At 39.3% G+C, this 22399-nt stretch overlaps 2 protein-coding genes across 2 annotated transcripts; both read left to right on the plus strand.

The window, feature by feature from the left end:
• Positions 1-9761: 9761 nt before the first annotated feature.
• Positions 9762-11053, plus strand: LOC138901579 (uncharacterized). The gene is made up of 3 exons (XM_070189352.1): positions 9762-9927; positions 10021-10499; positions 10997-11053. Exons 1-3 carry the CDS (start codon positions 9762-9764, stop codon positions 11051-11053), a joined length of 702 nt encoding a protein of 233 aa, XP_070045453.1.
• Positions 11054-14650: 3597 nt separating this feature from the next.
• On the plus strand, positions 14651-15157 carry LOC138901580 (uncharacterized). The gene has a single exon (XM_070189353.1). It carries the CDS (start codon positions 14651-14653, stop codon positions 15155-15157), a length of 507 nt encoding a protein of 168 aa, XP_070045454.1.
• Positions 15158-22399: the final 7242 nt, after the last annotated feature.

Consider the following 22399-nt stretch of genomic DNA (forward strand, 5'->3'; position numbering starts at 1 on the left):
TCTTTTTGAGTTTTTATTTTATATTTATAGATGACTTTTTTAAAAAGAAAATTTAGGCTTTTTAAAATCAAAAAGTTGTCACTCTTTTTTTACCTTTTTTTCTCTTTCTTAGTTAAATTGGTGAATCCTAAAATTTTATATACTACACTAATCATAGTATACCAATGTGTAGTATACCAAAAATATTAAAAATATCATGATTCTACACTAATCATAGTATACCAATATGTAGTATACCAAGAATATTGGGTGTGATATTTAACATACTCAAACAAAGTATATCATGATTCAACACTAGTCATGGAATACCAATGTGTAATACACCAAGAATATTGAGAATATCATAGTTAAACACAAATAATGGTATATCAATGTGTAGTATACCAAGAATATTAACATACCATTTGATATATATATATATATATATATATATATATATATATATATATATATATATATATATATATATATACTTAAACAAAATATACCATGATTCAACATTAATTATGTAAAATATATCAACAATATCGGATATACCATTTAACATACTTAAACAAAATATTATATATCATAATTTAATATTAATCATGGTATACCGATGTGTAGTATATCAGAATATTAGATATATCGTTTAACATACTCAAATAAAATATATCATGATTCAACACTAATTATGTTAATACCAATGTATATTACAACACGTTTATTGGGTATACTATTTAACATACTCAAAAAATACCAATATATAATGTACCAAGAATATTAGGAATATTATTTAACATAAACAAAGCATACTTGTTGAATTGTGATATACTATACAATTACTTGGTATGTTATAAGTATCATTCAACATTTCTGTAATCACAGTATATTTCAATATTAACTACAGTATACTACACAATATATATTAATACATTAAAAATAATAGTTGTATATTGTCTTTTATTTTTCTTCAAATTTCTATAATTTTTGCAAACTACAATTTTTTATATTTTTCTTGCCGTAGGCAGTTTATTTGTATTAAAATAACTCCTTTATTCTAGTTCATTCTATATTCCATGTTCCAACATAACATTTTAAAATTCCAATGAATTGATAATTTTCACTCCTTCCGATGTTTATTCTACCAAGAACTGTCAGCAAGTTTCACTCGTTTCCCGTGTTTACTTGCTTTGTTAGCTAATTAAGTTTTACTCCATTTTTCCATGACAAGCTACAGTAACATTTCGCAGTCTCCAGATTTGTATTCCTCTTAGTAAATACAAAATTTAGAATTACAGCTACAAGGACAATCTTCTTTCAGCAAAGCCATTGTCAACATCTCTTCCTTCTTTGACAACTCAAATTTCAGTCTTTACTGTATAAAGAAGAGAAAGTAAGTTTATATTGAGAGAGAATGTGTTTGGATTTGTAGAGAAAGACGAGGCAGGACATAAATTTACCCTATATCACTGTAGAATTTTTGAAACTCTAGAGGCGATTTTATTCTTTTTGGATCTTTTTTGTGATGTCATTTTCTAATGTTCGCCGAAGATTTATTGCTTGAATTGATGGCAGCGGTGGTGGAAGGCGGGACAGTGGTGGTAGAAGGAGGATCCTCCATCGCCAACTTTACGAAGAAATGTGATTAAATATCAGTACTCCATTAAAATGGATATGGAGGTCACGAAACGAGAGAGGAAACCTGAGAGTAATCATGTAATTAGTTTGGGGGCATGGTCGTGTAATTTGAGTATTTGCGGATATGGTAGGGTCATTAAGTTATGCCGGTGGGTATTTCTGTCCTTGTCCCAAAATATTTTTTTAAATATTTAAGCCAACTGAACGTGAAAAATATGTCCTACATTTCCTTTCAAAGTTATATAAAGTAAACACTTATTTAAAAATCAAAATCTTAAAACCATCAGCATCTCAGACTCAAACTCATTTGCATGTCAAAGTGTGACAAAAGACAGGTATTGCTTGCGCAAAATCATGTGTACATCCCTTTGCCGGTTACTTGTAACACTTCATGCATGAGTAATACTTCAGAAATACCTGAAGATACGGAGTATCAGTATCACATAGAGGGAGTTTAGTAGAAAGAAGTGTTAGTTGTCTTCTTGTGTTAGCTTGTCGTACCTTCTCCTTTTCTTTAATCATTCTAACCCAAGCTTTCTTAAAGTGTTATTTGTCTTCTTACCGTATTAGTTATCCTATTTTTAAATGCAATATTAGTACTAGAAACTGTAAATTAATTCTTACTATAAGAAGCAGGTGATTGTCTCTTACTATTACGCTGTAAAATAATTGTCTCATTGTCTGTTCTTGAGCTAGTAATGAAGATGCCAATGGCTACCAGAGATGGCTCAAAGTTATCGTGGAGAGAGGTGGTTTTGATCCGTACTTATGAAGCTATTTTAATTTTGCTGTTACGACTTTATTTGATTATTTATAGGGTATCATCGAACATGTAAAAGATTTATGAATATTGATTAAGAAAGGTGGTGGGATTAGCTGCTAATTGAAAATTAGTTATAGTTTCAAAATTATTTGAAATTTAGTCACTCTTTCATGCGAAAATAAAATCTAGATTAAAATATCCTTAGTTAAAATTTTGAATTTCAACATAATATGTTGGAATTCGAATTTTTTACATATGAAATTTCAGTATAATGTGTTAGAATTTCAATATAATTAATATGTTTGAGTTTTATATGCAGGAGTGTTAAATTTTTTTCATGTTTCAGCTTAGGATATTTCTGTCCAGATTTTATCTCTATATTAAATAGTGATTATTTTGTAATTAATTTACAAACAATAACTATTTTTTAATTATCATTCCAAAAATTGGTCCGCCCATACTATTTTGATGGTTATTTGATAAGGTGGGTCTTTTCCCTTGTGCCATTATGGGGAGAATGATACAAATAAAATACTTTTGTGCCTCTGTTTTTCTTACCTCGGTAACAAAAGATTTGAAAAAATAGCGTGGCGCCAGATTTTAAAGCACGTTCACCAAAAGTTCAACAAGTTATGGTGATTGTCAGAATATATGTAAAAATCATGACGATCACAAGAATTTTTAACCACAATGCTAAAAAGCTAACCGGAGATTTTTTTTCAAGACTATAACGAGGTCAAAATTTAAGTAGTGGTTGTAAAAAGGTCCATCTAATATATTTACTAGGCCTTTATTGCTATCCAGAGTTCATTCAGTAGGACCATATATGCTCCACGTTTTACATACTTATAGGACTCTTATGGGACGTCTGGTATGATGGATAAGCAAAAATAATCTTGGGATAAAAATTTAGTACTATTTTATCCCTTGTTTAGTTATAAATCTGGGATAGTTTATCCCATTATTAAAAATAGTAGCGGGATAACTTATACCTGCCAGAGGATGCAATGATAATCCCAAGATAAGTGTCACGATCCGGAACCGTGGGATCGTGATGGCGCATAACATCCACTTGCTAAGCAAGCCAACGTTAGCTAATTACTTAACCAATTTTAACAGTTTATAACAGAGTAATGATAATTAACAACTGATAAACTCAAAAATGAACAAAATATTTATATAAATAACGTGGTACTAAAACTACTCCCAAAAATTCGGAGTCACAAGTTGTAACGACCAGACCGGTCATTTTACTTTCTAGATCTCCGCTCCCTTAATTAAGACTCTCCGTAGGTGCCTTTACTATTTTATGACTTGAGGGGATGGTTAACTTGGGTTTGGAAGGATTTGGGTTGAAATCGGAACACTTGGTTCCTTAATAGTGGCCTAAGATGGCCAAGTTTGACTTGAGTCAACGTTTTTAGTAAACCACCTCGGAACCGGGATTTGACAGTTCCAATAGGTCCATATGATGATTTTAGATTTAGGCGTGTGTTCAGATCGGATTTCGGACGATCCGGGAGCATTTCGGCGCTTAATGTTGAAAGTTGGCGCATTGAATAGTTTTAAATTTTTTAAATTTGGTTTGGAGTAGACTTTGGTGTTATCGAGGTCAGTTTGGGATCTCGAGCTTGGGAATAGTTTCGTATGGTGATTTATGACTTGTACACAAAATTTGGTGTCATTCTGAGTAGTCTAAGTATGATTCAGCGCGTCTAGAGTAAATTGGAAAAGCTTGAAGTTTATAATTTGATTCAATTTGGTTTTGGGGTGCGATTCTTAGTTTTGATATTATTTTACGCGTTCTGAGGGTTTGAGCAGGTCCGTTTTATGTTTAAGAACTTGTTTGTATGTTTGAACGCTGCCCCGGGGGCCTCAGGTGCAATTCGGACGATGTGCAGAACACGTTTGAATTTAGGAGAATTGCTGGAGGCAGCTGGGATATGGTTCTTTCGCAGGTGCGAAGAATTGGCCGCAGGTGCGACACCGCAGATCTGGTGCTTTCACAGCTGGGCCTCGGGTGCTATTCGGACGATATGTGGAACACGCTTGAACTTAGGAGAATTGTTGAAGGCAACTGGGATCTAGTGCTATCGCACATGTGAAGAATTGGCCGCAGGTACGGCACCGCAGAAGCGGCTGGCTAGCCGCAGGTGCGAGTTTTGACTAGGTAGGCTGAGTCCGCAGGTGCGGACGTGGAAGCGCATGTGCGCGACCGCAGAAGCAGTTGAAATTCACAGAAGCAGACTGGAGCTGAGGGGGCAGGGACGTAGGTGCGAGGGCTCGATCGCATCTGCGAGCCCGCAGATGCGAAGAAGGCATCTATAATGACCCGACCGGTCTTTTTGAGGATTACCGTACCGTTCGGTATCTTAAGGTCTCGAGCATCTTCGTATTATGTATTATGACGTGCGTGCGTGGTCGAGTTCGGATTTCGGATTACTCGGGATTAATTTGGAAGAAGGATTCTTGTGTTAGAAGCTTAAGCGATAAGAGTTGACCGCAGTTTGACTTTTATGTAGACGACTCTGAAATGATATTTTGATGGTTCCAATAGCTCAGTATGGTGATTTTGGTCTTAGTAGCGTGTCCGGATGTTGATTTGGAGGTCTGTAAGTCGTTTCGGCATGAATTGGTGAAAGTTGAAAAAAATGGATGATTTTGGAAAGTACGACCAGGAGTTAACTTTATTGATGTTGGGGTCGGATCCCGGTTTCGAAAGTTGGAATAGGTTTATACTGTTATTTATGACTTGTGTGTAAATTTTGAAGTCAATCGCAGTTGGTTTGGTATGAATTGACATTAGTTTTGGAATTCGGAAGTTCATAAGTTTTTAAGGCTTGAATCGATGCGCGATTCGTGATAATTTGAGGCTTCGAGCAAGTTTGTATCATATTTTGGGACTTGTTAGTATACTTGGTTGGGGTCCCATGGGGCTCGGGTGAGTTTCAGATGGGTTTGGATTGTGCCGCGCTCTTATTTGATATTTCGGCGTTGTTTCTTTTGGCATAAAGGGTATCACATTGTGCAAACGACCTTTGATTTGTGATTCGATTGAACCATCATATCCGTATCATAATTAAAGAACCATAGCAACAAGAATCGTCGCAGAGAGTTATGCCCCTTTCCGTATCGGGAAAGACTACTGCTTTTCTGGTATTTGAGGGAATAGAGGCAAATAGCAGGTGTCAAATGCGATTTATAAATCTCAAGTGTCAAATGCGACTTGCCTGGAGAGGTTTCAAAAAAAATGGGAAGTCCTTGAACAAATCTTGTGAGAAAGTAATTGCTCTTATTGAGTGTTACTTGTTTTTCCTTACTTGGTCTCATCGGACTTAAACTATATTCAGCTTACTCCACGACGTTATTACCTGTTGTGTCTCGTTACTAATTGCTGCTTTTATTTTCCTATTACCATCATTGTTTCATTATTGTTATCATGCTTAGCTTTAGGTTGATATTGTTCCCTGTTAGTTTCACATTCATACTTGTACAGGTTATTAAGTCTAGTAGGTGTCTTGACTGTCCCTCATCACTACTTTATCGAGGTTAGTCTTGATCTTACTGGGTACCGCCGTGGTGTACTCATGCTACGCTTTCTGTACATTTTTGTGCAGATCCAGATACTCGAAGTTTGTTGATCATTAGCTAGATGATCGGGCATTGCTGTAAAGACTCAAGGTATACCTGTTGTTGCGTTCGCATGCCTCGGAGTCACCTTCTGAAATTTTACTTTGTACTATTTATTTCTATTTCGGAACAATTGTACATAGAGATCTTCTAGTAAACTCAGTAGAGCTTATGACTTGTACTACCAGTTTTGGGATTGTAAGTTTTGTATAGAGATTTTTTTTCATATTTAATAGTTGTTGGTTGAACTTTGCTATTAATTCAGTAAGTGTTAGGCTTACCTAGTCTTAGAGACTAGGCACCGTCACGATATTCTACGGAGGAAAATTGGAATTGTGATAGCATCAGAGAAGCGGAAGGGGCCAGCTAGGTGAGGATTGCATCTGCGATGTACTTTCCGCAGATACAGAGCCGCAGAAGAGGCGAAATTTTCGCATAAGCGAAAACCGCTGGGGGAAGAAGGGTGCAATTATATCGGGACTTAGGCTTTTTTTCTCTCATTTTCACTTTGGGTTGGTCGATTGTGGAGCTCTTGGAGAGGGATTTTTCATCTATCGTTATAAGGTAAGTAATTACTACTTAATGTGAGTTTAATACATGGATTTTGTGTAGATTTTAACATATAAATTGTGAAAATTATAGGATTTAGTTGAAAAACCTAGGTTTGATAAAAATGGGATTAGACCACGAAAATAATTATGGAATTGAGTAGAAATTATATATTTGTGTTCGTGAGGTTATGGGTAACTTTTATTTACAAAACTTTTCGGCATCCGGGCACATGGGCCCGAGGATAAATTTTAGGTATCTTTCAATTTAGGTTGGGTAATTACTCTAATAGTTAAATTATAGAATTTTGAGCATATATTGATTAATTTATACAATATTTGGCTAGTTTCGGATTGCGTGGCACCGATTTGAGGCTTTAGTGTGAATTGTGGACCGGAAAGAGGACTTGAAAACGAGGTAAGTCTCTTGCCTAACCTTGTAAGAGAGAATTATCCCCGTAGGTGCTATAAGTGATTGTTTGCTAATAATTGTGGGTGCTACATGTGCACGATGTGACGAGAGTCTACATGTAGCTAAAATCATGCTTATGTCCGGGTAGTTTTAGGACTCTACCATGTATTTCTTGTATTATTTTTCCCAACTTGTTAGTTTAATTCATTGAATTATATTTGAAGATTTGATAGAGGATTTGTAAAGACTGAGCTTCACTACTTTGAGTTTTGACGGGTTACTTGACTGTTGGTGGAGATTGTACCTTCCTTGAGTATTATTCTTATGTAGTAGCCGTTAATCGGAGTTCGTAAGTATTTCTATCTTCCTGTGGATTGGACCGAATGCCTCGGTAGTATAATAGATACATCTATGGTTCGAGCCGGTTGACACTCGGCAGTGTACACACTATTCTGTAAAGGGTTGTACGACCTCGGCATAAATCGTGCGTGATATTGCTCAGAGTCCGATTATACTTGATATTTCTTCCATGACTTAAGAATCTATAATTACTTGATGGCTCTTATTTGTTAAAATTAATATGTGATAGTTGGAGATTCTAATTGATATCGAGTTAAAGAACCACTCATTTGTTGTTCATTATTGCGTTATTACTGATGTATTCCATGCCTATTTATAATTTATGCATTTTATTTATTGACCCTTAGTATGTGTCGATATCGACCCCTCGTCACTACTTCTTCGAGGTTAGACTAGATACTTACTGGGTATATGTTTATGTACTCACACTATACTTCTGCACTAATCGTGCATGATCTGAGGCAGGTGCATCTAGCGGCCATACAGGCGCGTACCCCCGCTACCCGGAGACTTAGTGGTAAGTGCTTTCTATGCCCGTTCTACAGTGCCCGGAGTCTCTTCTTGTTGTATTTATTTTTTTGTCTATCTTACTCCAGGCAGTAGTATAGGAGGTTTTGTTCTACTAGTTTGCTCATGCATTTGTGATACCGGATTTTGAAAATATTCTAGTAAATATTATATGGTTTTGAGTATTAAATTCACTATTTTACTCTTTCGTTATTTTATGCTTTACATTACCACAATCACCTACTAATCGTTCTCTTATTAAATAAAATAAATTACTTTAAAAATATTAAAATTAACAATTACATGGATAGTTCATCGTTGGCTTGCCTAGCGATGACGTTGGACGCCATTACGGCCCATAGTAGGAATTGGGTCGTGACAGCTTGGTATCAGAGCTCTAGGTTCACATAGGTCTCACAAGTCATGAGCGAGCCTTACAGAGCCTTGCGGATCGGTACGGAGACGTCCGTACTTATCTTCGAGAGGCTATAGGGTGTTTGGAAACTTCTCTTTCTTCATCTCCTATAGTGCAGTTGATGTTGTGCTAAGTATCTTTCTCTTATTCTCTCACAGATGGTGAGAATGTGCGTGGCATATGTACTTGGCAGTGGAGGAGGTGCTCCCCCTGTTGCTAGAGGCCGAGGTAGAGGCTGAGGGAGGGCTCCGGCTCCTGCCAGAGGATGAGGGTGTCCTAGAGTTACTCTTGTTGTGCCACTAGTGGATCTAGTGGAGGATCCTGTTATTGAGGATCAGGGCGAGGTACCTGCAGCTGAGCCGGCCCCGGTGAATTTCATGTCCGCACCGGGATTCTAGGAGGTCATGGGCCATATGTTGTGCTTCATGGACTCTATGACGCAGGATGGTTTATTTCCAGCAGACCCAGTCATATTTCAGGCGGGAGGGGGCACATACCCCTACCGCTCAGGCTCCAGGGCATGCTGCTGCCATATATCAGATCTCGGGTGCACTACCTGCGGGCGGGACTCAGCTAGTTGCAGCGGCTATACCAAAGCCCAGACCAGCCGCGACCGGTGATTTGCAGAGGCTATTGGACAGATAGACCAGGATACATCATCCTGCCTCTGGCGCTGAGTGACATGAGGACCCCCAGGACTTTATTGATTGCTGCAGGGACAGACTGCCCAGCATGAGAGTATTGGAGTCCCACGGGGTAGACTTTACCACCTTTCAGCTGGAGGGCAGGGCCCGTAGATGGTGGCAGACCTATCTTCTCAGCAGACCAGCAGGTTCTCCTTCCTTGACTTGGGACCAGTTCATATGTCTCTTTCTGGAGAGATATATCCCACCCTCTCAGAGGGAATAGTTATGGGGTCAGTTCAAGCAGCTCCAGCAGGGCCAGATGTCTGTGACCGATTATGAGGCAAGATTCTCTGATTTGTCTCGCCATGCACTTATAATACTCCCCACTGATGCAGAGAGGGTGCGGAGGTTTATTGCGGGCTTGCACTATGGTATCCAGGTTAGTATGTCCCTAGAGATTGAAATGGGGACTCCTTAAGAGCAAGTTGTGGAGATAGCTCGGAGGATCAAGGGTATTCGTCAGCAGGGCCGAGAGCAGGCACCGAGGAACAAACGGCCTCAATATTCTGGAGGGTTCAGTGGTGCTCCGTCTGGGGGCAGAGGTCAGTTTGTGAAGGGCCAGTCTAGTAGGCCCATGTATTCAGCACTGCCGCCTTCTTGGGGTGCTCAAGTGCGGCCCTATTTCAACGCCATTCTAGAGAGCTCCTACCGTCCATTGGCTATTTAGGGTTCTTCTAGTGGGTGTTTAGGTCCCCAGGGTCAGACTCAGGGTCAGTCATGTTCCGCACCGAGAGGTTGCTATGAGTGCGGGGAGCTTGGTCATGTGAGGAGATTCTTCCCCAGGCTTCGGTGCAAGGCAATACAGTAGGGCCATCAGCCCATGATCACCGCACTAGTTGTCGCATCAGTCATCCGGCCGGCTAGAGGCGGAGGGAAGGTGGGTAGGGGTCACCCTAGAGGTGGAGGCCAGTTAGGTGGCACTCCAGCTAGGTTCTATGCCTTTCCAGCCAGACCAGATGCAGTAGCCTCAAACACCGTGATCACAAGTATTATTTATGTCTGCGGTTAGGATGCTTTGGTACTGTTTGATCCAGGGTCTACGTATTCATATGTTTCATCTATGTTTGCTCTTTTTCTAGGTGTTTCTCGTGAGTCCTTGGGTGCTCCTATATATGTGTCCACACCAGTGGGCAATTTTATTATTATGGATCGGAATTACCGATCCTATATTGTGACTTTCTGTGGCTATGAGACCAAAGCGGATCTTCTGTTTCTCAACATGACCCACTTTGAGGTCATCTTTAGCATGGACTGGTTGTCTTCGTACCATGTTGTTCTTGATTTCCATGCCAAGAATATTACCTTGGCAATTCCAGAGTTGCCTAGATTGGAGTGGAGGGGTTCATCTATCAGTACATCCAGTCGAGTTATTTCTTTCTTGAAGGCTCGACATATGGTCGAGAAGGGATGTTTGGCTTATCTGGCTTACGTTCGGGATACTGCTGTAGAGACTCTCACGATTAATTCAGTGCCCGTGGTACGGGAGTTCTCCGATGTGTTTCCTTCTGATCTACCAGGCATTCCACCAGATATATCGATTTCTGTGATTTGGCGTCAGGTACCCAGCCTATCTCTATTCCACCATACCGCATGGCTCCAAAAGAGTTAAATGAGTTAAAAGATTGGCTTGAAATGTTTCTATCAAAGGGGTTCTTCTGGCCGAGTGTGTCGCCTTAGGGTGCACCAGTGTTGTTTGTGAAAAAAGAAGGATAGGACTATGCAGATGTGCATTGATTACTGCTAGTTGAACAAAGTTACCATTAAGAACAAGTACCCATTACCGCGTATTGATGATTTGTTTGACCAGTTGCAGAGTGCCAGAGTGTTCTCTAAGATCGACTTGAGATCTGGGTATCATCAGCTGAAGATTCGTGCTTCGGATGTTCCGAAGACGGCTTTCCAGACTAGATATGGCCACTATGAGTTTCTACTGATGTCCTTCGGCTTGATCAATGCCTCGGCGGCGTTTATGGATTTGATGAACCAGGTGTTCGGGCCATATATTGACTCATTTGTCATTGTCTTCATTGATGACATATTGATCTACTCGCGCAGTATGGAGGAGCAGGAGCAGCATTTGAGAGTTGTGCTTCAGACCTTGCGGGAACATAAGCTATTTGCTAAATTCTCCAAGTGCGAGTTCTGGTTAGATTCTGTGGCATTCTTGGGGCAGGTAGTATCAGGTGAGGGTATTAAGGTGGATCCCAGGAAGTTTGAGGCAGTCCAAAGTTGGCCTCGTCCTATCACAGTGACCGATATCAAGAGCTTCATGGGGTTAGCAGGTTATTATCATCGGTTCGTGGAGGGCTTCTCATCTATTGTGGCACCTTTTACTAGATTGACCCAAAAGGGTGCTCCGTTCCGATGGTCTGATGATCGTGAGGCGAGCTTTCAGAAGCTCGAGACCATGTAACGACCCGACCGATCGTTTTGAGCTCTAGCACATCACTCGGCGATTTGAGGCCTTGGGTAGCTTCACTTCATATTTTATGACTTGTACGCATAGTCAGAATCGAATTTCGGGAAGTTCAAAGTTGATTCAGATGATAAATTCTAATTTTGGAAGCTTTAAGTTGAAAGAATTGACTAAGGTTTGACTTTTGAGTAAATGACCTCGGAATTGGGATTTGAAGATTCCAATAGGTTTGTATGATGATTTAGGACTTGGGCGTATATTCGAGTTCAGTATCAGCTCATCCGGGAGCATTTTGGCGCTTATTGTGGAAAGTTGGCATTTTGAAGGTTTTAGAATTTCCTAAGTTTAGTTTGAGGTGGAATTTGGTGATATCGATGTCCGTTTGGGGTTCTAAGCCTTGGAATAGGTTCGTATCGTGATTTGTGACTTGTACGTAAAGTCTGGCGTCATTCTGGAATGTTTTGATATGATTCGAACGCGTTTGTCAAAGTCTGGAAGTTTGAAAGTTGGAAGAAAGATTTTTATCGTCGATTCATGATTTTTATGTTATTTGTGGCATTTCGAGCCTTTGGATAAGTTTGTACTTGTGGGTATGTTCGGACGGGGTCCCGAGAGATTCGGGTAAGTTTCGGGGTGGTTTCGGACCATTTCTAGGCCATTTTTAATTGCCGATTTTTGGCTATAGCAGTGTGCATCACGATCGCGGGCATTGGATCGCATTCGCGAAGAGCAAAATAGGAGAAATGGGTCTGTGAATTGCGTTCGCGGAGACAGATTTGCATTCGCGAAGAAGAAATTTCTGCTGCACATGGCTCACTTTGGAAGCTCATATCTTGTAATCTATAAGGAATTTGGAGATGATCAAAAAATGAAAGTTGTAGCCCTTGGTTCTAGTTTGCATAAAGTCAAACCATTTGTCATTTGGAGTTTTGTAAAAAAGGTTATGACCATTATACTAGAAGTTGTCTGGAGGAGTTGGGCAGCTTGTTCTTCGCGATCGGGATTGGTTTTCCGCTATCGCGAAGGGCAATTTTGAGCTGAGAAAAGTTGTGCTTCGCGATCGCGAAGCATTTTCTGCGATTGCGAAGGGTAAATACCTGGGCAGAAGCTATATTTCGGGGGTTTCGGCCATTTTATCATATTTGGAGCTATGGAGCTCGGATTGAAGCGATTTTTGCCATATAGATTGGGGTAAGTGTTCTCTACTCGGTTTTGATTATATTTCATGAATCTATCCTCGTTTTTGGCAGTTGGTTGATGATTTAAAAAGAAACATTGGGGATTTGGGATTTTTGTCTAAAGTTTCATATAGTGAATTTTTGAGTTTTGAACGTCGATTCGGAGTCGGATTTGAGTGAAACTAGTATGGTTGGACTCATAATTGAATGGGTTATCGAATTTTGTAAGTTTTGTCGGGTTCCGGGCATGTAGGCCCGGGGGTTGACTTTATTGACTTTTCGAGATGGGTTGGGAATTGTTATAAATTGATTTATTACGAGTATTAGAGTATACTTTTATTGGTTTGCTCATTGTTGAACTAGTTTTGGAGCGACGAGCATTGGTTTGAGGTGTTAGAGTGGCGTTGGAGTTAGTTATGGAACTTTGGAGCGAGGTAAGTCTCATGTCTAACCCTGTGAGGGGGAATTTACCTCGTAGGTGTTATATTCTTATATGCTACATGTTGTGGGAGCTACACACGTATGAGGTGACGAGTGTCCGTGCGTATGCTAGAATTCTTTATTATGTACGGGTAAACTTAGGCTCATGCCATGCTAAAATTGTACTATTTGAGTCATCTTTGCTCGTTTAGTTCCTTTATTTTGTGTTACGACTTGAGACTAGACTTGCATAGGGTGATAGACTCGCTATTGTAGAGATGTGACGAGCTACTTGATAATCCGTGGAATAATTTGTGTTTCCCTTATGAATTCCTCCCGCGTTGTGCGTTTTCATCGCAAAGCTTTCCTTAAAGTTCATAACTCACACGTTTATTCGTGAGTGGGGTTAAGGACCCATTAAAGCTTCTTACTCTAATGGGATTGGACCGATTGCCTCGACAGGATTATGTACCACACTCTTATAGGAGCGGGTCGTTCGCCTCGGCAGTATAATAGATGTATCTATGGTTCGTGTCATTCGACCCTCGGTGATGTACACATTATTATGGGATTGGATCGTACGCCTCGGCATTTCTATAAAATACTCGTACGGGATCTGGCCATTTGCCTCAGCAACATCGTGCGTAATATTTGACAAGAAACCAGTGTTTCCGTGTGTTTTTCTGATTTGAGTTGTGAAGGTATCTGGCGAGGTCAATTTCATACATACTCCGGTTGAGGAGGTAACTGATAATTGAGAGCTTGAATTTACTGTTCAGAAGAGGATTGTACCACTTACCTATATTTGTTTATATTGTTTATTACCCAGCCATATATTTGATTACTTCCTACTGTATTTGAGTTATTAGACCACAGTAAGTGTCGATGTCGACCCCTCGTCACTACTTCTCCGGGGTTAGGCTAGATACTTACTGGGTACGTATTGATTTACGTACTCATGTTACACTTGCTGCACTTATTATGCAGATATATATATATATATATATATATATATATATATATATATATATATATATATATATATATATGGTCTTTTGGGCGCAAAGGCACGACTGTTGCAAGGACTTTACGGTGAGTTGCATTCCATGTTACGATCTGCAGCATACAGAGTCTCCATCAGAGTTATTTATATTCTCCTGTCTAACTTGTATTTCAGACAGATGTTGTATTATTATTTTGTACTCCTTAATAGATGCTTATGCACTTGTGACACCGCATTTTGGGAGTTTCTACTGGATGTTCATTATTGTAGTTCACGTAAATTTTATTATTTCACCTTGTAATTTATATTTTATACAAAAATTGGAAAATAAAATCACGGGTTTTCTACGAGTACCAAATTTTACTCTACTTATTTAATGGGATTCATGATTTCGAAAATAATAAAATAAGTAACTAAGTTGATTAATCACCGTTGGCTTGCCTGACGACGGCGTTAGACGCCATCACGACCTACCGTGGATTTTGGGTCGTGACAGACCGCATTGACTACAGCACTGGTGTTAGTATTGCCTTCCGATTCAGGGATGTATACTGTGTATCGCGACACTTCACGCGTTGGCATGGGTTGTGTATTGATGCAGGAGGGGCGAGTTATTGCATATGCTTGACGTCAGCTGAAGTCTCACGAGAAGAATTACCCCGTACATGATTTGGAGTTAGCCGCGATAGTTTATGCCCTCAAGATCTGGAGGCATTATCTTTATGGGGTGTCCTGTGAGGTTTACACCGATCATCATAGCTTGCAGCATTTATTCAAGAAGAGGGAATGTGGTTGTGGATGCCTTGAGCAGAAAGGCCAAGAGTATGGGTAGTTTGGCATTCATTTCAGCGGAGGAGAGTCCATTGGCTTTGGGAATTCAGTCCTTGGCTAATAGACTTATGAGGTTGGATATTTCAGAGCCCAGTCGAGTTCTCGCATGCGTTGTGGCTCAGTCTTCATTATTTGAGCAGATCAAGGCTCGTCAGTACAATGATCCGCACTTGCTGGTTCTTACAGAGACGGTACTACAGTGTAGTGCCAAGGAGGTTACTATCGGTGAGGATGGTGTTCTGCGACTCCAGGGTCATCTATGTGTTCCTAATGTTGATGGATTGAGGGAAACAATTCTAGAAAAGGCACACAGTTCTCGTTATTCTATTCATCCAGGAGCTACGAAGATATATCGCGACCTGAGGTAGCATTATTGGTGGCGGCGGATGAAGAAGGACATAGTTGAGTATGTAGTGAGATGTCTAAATTGCCAACATGTTAAGTATGAGCACCAGAGGCCAGGTGGCCTTCTTTAGTAGATGGTTATACCGGAGTGGATATGGGAGTGCATCACTATAGATTTCGTAGTTGGGTTGCCGCGGACGTTGAGGAAGTTTGATGTTGTTTGGGTAATGTCGACAGGCTAACCAAGTCGGCATACTTTATTCCAGTAATGACTACGTACTCTTCAGAGAGGTTGGCCCCGATTTACATTCATGAGATTGTCTAGTTTCATGGTGTGCTTGTTTCTATCATTTCATATGGGGGCCCTAAGTTCACTTTGCATTTCTGGAGAGCAGTACAGAGCGAGTTGGGTACCCGGGTAGAGCTCAGCACAGCCTTTCATCTGTAGACCGACGGGAAATCGGAGCGGACAGTTCAGATCCTAGAGGATATGCTTAGAGAATGTGTGGTTGACTTCGGAGGGCAGTGGGATCGATTCTTTCCTTTGGCCGAGTCTGCTTATAACAACAGTTATCAGTCTAGCATTGAGATGGCTCCATTTGAGGTTGTATAGGGTCGGCAATGTCGTTCGCCCATCATATGGTTTGAGCCCCGCGAGGCTAGGTTATATGGCACTGATTTAGTGAAGGATGCCTTGAAAAGGGTAAAGTTGATTCAGGAGCGACTTCGCACAGCACAGTCAAGACAAAAGAGTTACGCGAATCAGAAGGCGCGTCATTTATCATTTATGGTGGGCGAGAAGGGTCTCTTGAAAGTCTCGCCAATGAAGGGAATCATGAGGTTTGGGAAGAAGGTCAAGCTGAGCCCAAGGTTTATTGGTCCATTTGAGGTGTTGAGGCGAGTTGGGGAGGTTGCTTATGAGCTTGCTTTGCCTCCCAGTCTATCGGGAGTTCATCCGGTTTTCCACGTCGCATGTGTTAGATAATAGTACGGTTCAGCTAGATGAGAGCTTAGGTTATGAAGAGGAGCCAGTTGCCATTGTTGACAGGCAGGTTCGCCAGTTGAGGCCTAAGAAGATTTCTGCGGTAAAAGTCTAGTGTACGGGTCAACCAGTTGAGGAGGCGACTTTGGAGACCGGGGAGGACATGCGGAGCATATATCCATACCTATTCCGCACTCCAGGTATGATTCTAGACCCGTTCGAGGATGAACATTTGTTTAAGAGGTGGAGAATGTAATGACCCGACCAGTCATTTTGCTTTCTAGATCCTCGTTCCCCTAATTAAGACTCCACGTAGGTGCCTTTACTGTTTTATGACTTGCGGGTATGGTTGACTTGGGTTTGGAAGGATTCGGGTTAAAATTGGAACACTTGGTTGAGTCAACATTTTTAGTAAACGATCTCGGAATCGGGATTTGATGATTCCAATAGGTTCGTATGATGATTTTAGACCTGGGTGTGTGCTCGGATCGGGTTTCGGACGATCTGGGAGCGTTTCGGTGCTTAATGTAGAAAGTTGGCACATTGAAGGTTTTCAAGTTCTTTAAATTTGGTTTGGAGTAGACTTTAGTGTTATTGAGATCCGTTTGGGATTTCGAGCCTGGGAATAGTTCTGTATGGTGATTTATGACTTGTACACAAAATTTGGTGTCATTCCGAGTAGTCTACGTATGATTCGGCGCGTTCGGAGTAAGTTAGAAAAGCTTGAAGTTCATAATTAAATTCAATTTGGTTTTGGGGTGCGATTCTTAGTTTGATATTGTTTTACGCGTTCTGAGGGTTCAATCAAGTCCGTTTTATGTTTAAGAACTTGTTGGTATGTTTGGACGAGGCCCCGGAGGCCTCAGGTGCTATTCGGACAATGTGCGGAACACGTTTGAACTTAGGAGAATTGTTAAAGGCAACTGGGATCTAGTGCTTTTGCACCGGCGAAGAATTGGCCGCAAGGGTGGCACCGCAGAAGCGGTTGGCTAGCGCAGGTGCGAGTTTTGGCTAGGTGGACTGAGTCCACAGGTGCGGACGTGGGAGCGCAGGTGCGCGACCGCAGAAGCGGTTGAAATCTGCAGAAGTTGACTGGAACTGGGGGCAGGGACACAGGTGCGAGGGCTCGACCGCATCTGCGAGCCCGCAGATGCGAAAAAGGCATCGCAGAAGCGGAAGGGGGCCAGATGGGTGAAGACAGCATCTGCGATGTAATTTTCGCATATGCGGAGCCGCAAAAGCGACGAAATTTCCGTGGAAGTGAAAATCGCTGGGGGCAGAAGGGTGCATTTATATTGGAACTTAGGCTCTTTTTTTCTCATTTTCACTTTGGGTTGGTCGATTGTGGAGCTCTTGGAGAGGGATTTTTCACCTATCATTCTAAGGTAAGTAATTACTACTTAATGTGAGTTTAATACATGGATTTTGGGTAGATTTTAACATATAAATTGTGGAAATTAAAGGATTTAGTTGAAAAACCTAGATTTTGATAAAAATGGGATTAGACCACGAAAATGATTATGAAATTGAGTAAAAATTATATATTTGTGTTCGTGAGGTTATGGGTAACTTTTATTTACAAAAAATTCCGGAATCCGAGCACGTGGGCCCGGGGGTAAATTTTAGGAATCTTTCAATTTGGATTGGGTAATTACTCTAATAGTTAAATTATAGACTTTTGAGCATATATTAATTAATTTATACAATATTTGCCTAGTTTTGGATTGTGTGGCACCGATTTGAGGCTTTAGCGTGAATTGTGGACCGGGAAGAGGACTTGAAAACAAGGTTAGTATCTTGCCTAACCTTGTAAGAGAGAATTATCCTCGTAGGTGATATAAGTGATTGTTTGATAATAGTTGTGGGTGCTACGTGCGCACGATGTGACAAGAGTCCGCATGTAGCTAAAATCATACTTATGTCCGGGTAATTTTAGGACTCTACCATGTATTTCTTGTATTATTTGTGCCCAACTTGTTAGTTTAATTCTTTAAATTATATTTGAAGATTGGATAAAGGATTTGTAAAGACCGAGCTTCACTACTTTGAGTTTTGGCGGGTTACTTGACTGTTGGTGGAAATTATACCTTCCTTGAGTATTATTCTTATGTAGTAGCCGTTAATCGGAGTTCGTCGAGTATTTCTCTCTTCCTATGGATCGGGCTGAACGCCTCGACAGTATAATATATGCATCTATGATTCGCGACGATCGACCCTCGACAGTGTACACACTATTTTGGATCGGGTCGTATGACGTCTGCATAAATCGTGTGTGATATTGCTCCAAGTCCGATTGTACTTGATATTTCTTCCATGACTTGAGAATCTATAATCACTTATAATTCCATGACTTTAGGCAAAATGTGAGAAATCAGCAGGTTAAACAGCTCAAACATATAGGCCATTCAATACAAAAAAGGAGGTCATTAAGGTTATACAGCTACTTAGTTAACATTAAACAGATACAATAGCCTATCATAGATCATCAGCAAATCATAATGAACAAAATAAGTGATTAACGGCTAATAAATATTATAGACTAAGTAGTTAACCAAGAAAACAATAGCATGTTTGTGATTTTAAATGAAACAATTAAGGGAGAGAATAGAGGTATACTAGCATCCTATTGAGCAGCAAACCAAATGAGTATTCACGTTAGCCATTTAGGAACCAAAGCTCAGCTTTTTACCAGTGAAGAACTCAGAGCCAAAGAAAGAGTAAAAACAGAGGCTGAGTGAGAACTCGGAAAGCTTAAACGAAAATCTTCTGTATCTTTAATTTTTCAGAAAGAGTTAGGTGTATTAGCTATGACTGTTGAAGATGTTAGGTACTGTTAGGTGAGAATATTAAAGACCCTATTTGTAGTATCCATTGAGCCATTAGAGTTTCAGCGAATTCAAAATGGTAGTGGAGAGTGACGATGAATTGATGATGTGAGCATAGTCGGGTAAAACTCAGAGAGACAGGGGGTAAAATCGTTTAGGGATTTATTTGAGAAGAGGGAAGCTAATCGATGAGGTACGAGAGACCACTAGCCAGAACCCTAATACCCAGAGGTCACTGCATTTGACCTCTGAGTGTCGAATATAAATATTGAAACCAGCTAGCATCCTAGACTCGCTTTGAATTGAAAAGACAGAGGAGGAGATCCGGCGAGTTGAAGTTTAACCCTTTGGTCTGGCTTCTTCAAATATGGCTATTGAGATTAAATGGCGAAAATGGAAGGAAATGATGAGCTTCGTAGTACAGAGGCAGAACGGATGGCCATGCATGCCATGGATTTGAAAACCTCAAATGATTTGAAGTTTCATTTTTGGGTTAGGGTTTTCGGATTTGGGACTTTGAGTTTCAAAGGCGAAATAAGTAAGGATTCAGCGAGAATCATGGGTAATGAAGGCAAAAGGAACGTTTTCTAATCATGATTCATGACCTTGCACTAATTAGTGCAAGGTTTTGAGTGATTGACGGGTCTGAGAGTTTGAGAGAGATGAGAGAAGAAGGGGAAAGAGGACGGGGGATAGAGGGGAAATGATTTAGGGTTTGAGTGATAGGGGTTAAAGTTCAGAGATGGAATCTGGGCAGTTGATTATTTAGATCAACGACCCTGATAATTTAGGGATTAAATAATAAAAATAAAGAATTATGGAGGCCATTGGATCTTCTTGTTTTAACGATTGAGATTAAATTTAAGGTTTAAAAATTAAAGGAAAAAGCTGAGATAAAATGAGGGTCGTTGATATGTAGGATGGACGATTGGGATCTGTTGTGTTTATTTTGTGAGTGATAGAGACAGGTAACGTGGCATACTTTGATTAGTTCAAATGGGTTGGGGCAGATTGCCAAAGTGGAGAGAGGGGGTTGTTTGGACTGGGTGCTTTTCCGAGTAGGGCTTGGTATTGGGCCAAAATTAATTTTAAAAATGGTCATCTTGTGTTTAGTTGGAGATTTGCAATTGTAGCCTTTTAGTCTTTTAACTCTTTTAAAATTAATTTAAATAAACTTAATTATTTTTAATAAAATATAGTAAAATTATAATTACCGGACATACTACTAATTATTATAATTAATTATTTATGAAATACTTTGTCTTCTAAATTATAACACTAATAATCTAATTAATCAGGATTTGAGAAATAATTCATTAAATTAATTATAAATCCTAGATGGTGTATTTTAGAAATTTCCTCAATGACAAAAGTAGTAAATATATTTATAATTACATAATGTTAGTACTAGGTTATTAATTTTGAAACTAATACTCAATCAATTTTGTAAAATAGGTATTTATTGATAGAAAATACTTTCAAAACATTCATTGTAAATTATTAAGTATAAATAAATTAATTTTAAAAGAGAGAGTTAAAATTGGTCGTCAACAGCCAGGAATCAAGATTTAACCACAAATCCTGACAGATTACCAGAATTTCAAAAAAAAACTTATCTTGCCACAAATCTTGATGGATCATTAGGATTTGTGACCAAATTCTGACAGCTCGCCTAAAATTTTGACCATAAATCCTGACAAATCACCAGAATTGGGCGCAAAATCTTGACGAGTCACCATAACTTCTGTTTAAAAATTTCACCAACACGTTTTTGCTTCAAAATGATCTAAATCAACTCTAGATGATTCCAAATTTGATATACAGCCTTCTAACATAATCCATATAATTTTTAGTGGTTAAATTTAACCTAAATTGGGGTGTTGGGTCAATAGAGATCGCTAGGAATAGTTAATCCCATCTTGTGTCTGCTAGATTTGTTTCAAATGTATTTTTAGTTACTAGGGATAATAATTAGGAATAAGCCCATTACTAATCGGGATATAGTAATAAGTAATTATAACTATACCATAATAATACCCAATTGAGTGAGTTAATCTGATAGAAAACCCCATTGATTAGACACATGGAGGAGGTGAGCAATCTTAGGTTTTTCCTTATTTCAATCTTATTTCTTATGTTCTTAGTTGTTTTGTTTCTAATTTAACTTCAGTTTTGGTTTATCTCCACCCACTTTAAGAAAGATAATTAGCACTATACAAGATTTGAGTATACAAACTTAGACTTAACTACCTAGATAATGGTTCCTCGTGAATTCGACCTAATCTTATCAGTATTATATTGTGACAGCCGGGTTTTTTCCTCTATTCAGAGTACGACCAAGGGTTACCAGATTTGAATTCAAAATAAGAGTAGTTGCTGATAAAAACTCGATAATGCTTATGGTTCGCTCATTGTATCAGATTTATTCCAGAATATGTGTTAGGAAGTTAGAACACCTACGTGCTGATAAACAAAAATTACCTCGACCGAATAAGAGTAAATAACAATATCGAATCAGGCCGCTCTTTGCCTTGAAAGAGCTCACACGCGGCTACCAACTTTCCCGAAATAAGGGGAGATGTGATGCTTACTGTTCACGGAAACATCCGACCTATACTATAGTCAAGTCGTTCGCTTATCTTTCCGATCTCCTTTCCTTCTATTTATCAGATTTTTGACTTCGACCCATTGAAAAATGGGCTGATGGTGTTAGCTAAGAAAGGGGGAGAGAGGAGAGCCTTAGGGTACGCTGACTTCTGCATTTTTGCTTAGGTTATCGAGATTTTCAATGGTGGAGTGTACAAATACATAGAAATGAGGAATGATACTAGTACAAGAAACTTTATCTTTTCCGTTGGCGATTCCTATATATTCTTTCTTGTATCTTTTTTTCTTATTACAGCGGTTAGCAACAATAGAGACTCAAAATGGATATTGAGAGAAACAAACTTAGAGATAATTCGCAATAAATTTAATTTATATAGATTTTAAGGATTTTTTACTTACAATTTAAGCCATTTTAGCAAGTTACTATTTGTTATAATATAGCAATCAATTATTATTAAATGAAGTTACCTATTTGTGTAAATATTTTTATACTTTCGGCACATAACTCAATCAGCTACTACTATAACTTTGGCAATATAAGACAAGGAATCAGAATCTTCAAAGTCACTGTCAACCTACAGTAACACTTTTTCTTTAGCAGATTAACTATTATACTATAACAGGAAAAAAAGGCTATACTCTTAACATAGGTGAGATTATATTTTCTTTTTGCTTTTTTGATCCAAAAGGATGAAGAGAATACTTTTCATTGTCCTATTAAAAGCAGTTTTCCTCTATGACTGACCATCATTTGTAACTCCTGTAATTTAATCAATTCATCGGTTAATTTGCTTTCTTAATCATTTTTACCTTAACTTCACTGCAAAATACTACTAAAGCCCACAGAACAC

Source organism: Nicotiana tomentosiformis, chromosome 11 (genome assembly GCF_000390325.3).
Source record: "Nicotiana tomentosiformis chromosome 11, ASM39032v3, whole genome shotgun sequence".
Taxonomy (NCBI): domain Eukaryota; kingdom Viridiplantae; phylum Streptophyta; class Magnoliopsida; order Solanales; family Solanaceae; genus Nicotiana; species Nicotiana tomentosiformis.

What these genes read in the sequence shown, in the direction of transcription:
- LOC138901580 (XM_070189353.1), top strand. Translation starts at nt 14,651, where the DNA reads ATGCCCTCAAGATCTGGAGGCATTATCTTTATGGGGTGTCCTGTGAGG.
- LOC138901579 (XM_070189352.1), top strand. Translation starts at nt 9,762, where the DNA reads ATGATCACCGCACTAGTTGTCGCATCAGTCATCCGGCCGGCTAGAGGC. An exon ending in CTCAAACACCGTGATCACAA is followed by an intron (nt 9,928 to 10,020) that starts GTATTATTTATG and finishes CTCTTTTTCTAG; the next exon opens with GTGTTTCTCGTGAGTCCTTG. An exon ending in TTTCTGTGATTTGGCGTCAG is followed by an intron (nt 10,500 to 10,996) that starts GTACCCAGCCTA and finishes CTACTCGCGCAG; the next exon opens with TATGGAGGAGCAGGAGCAGC.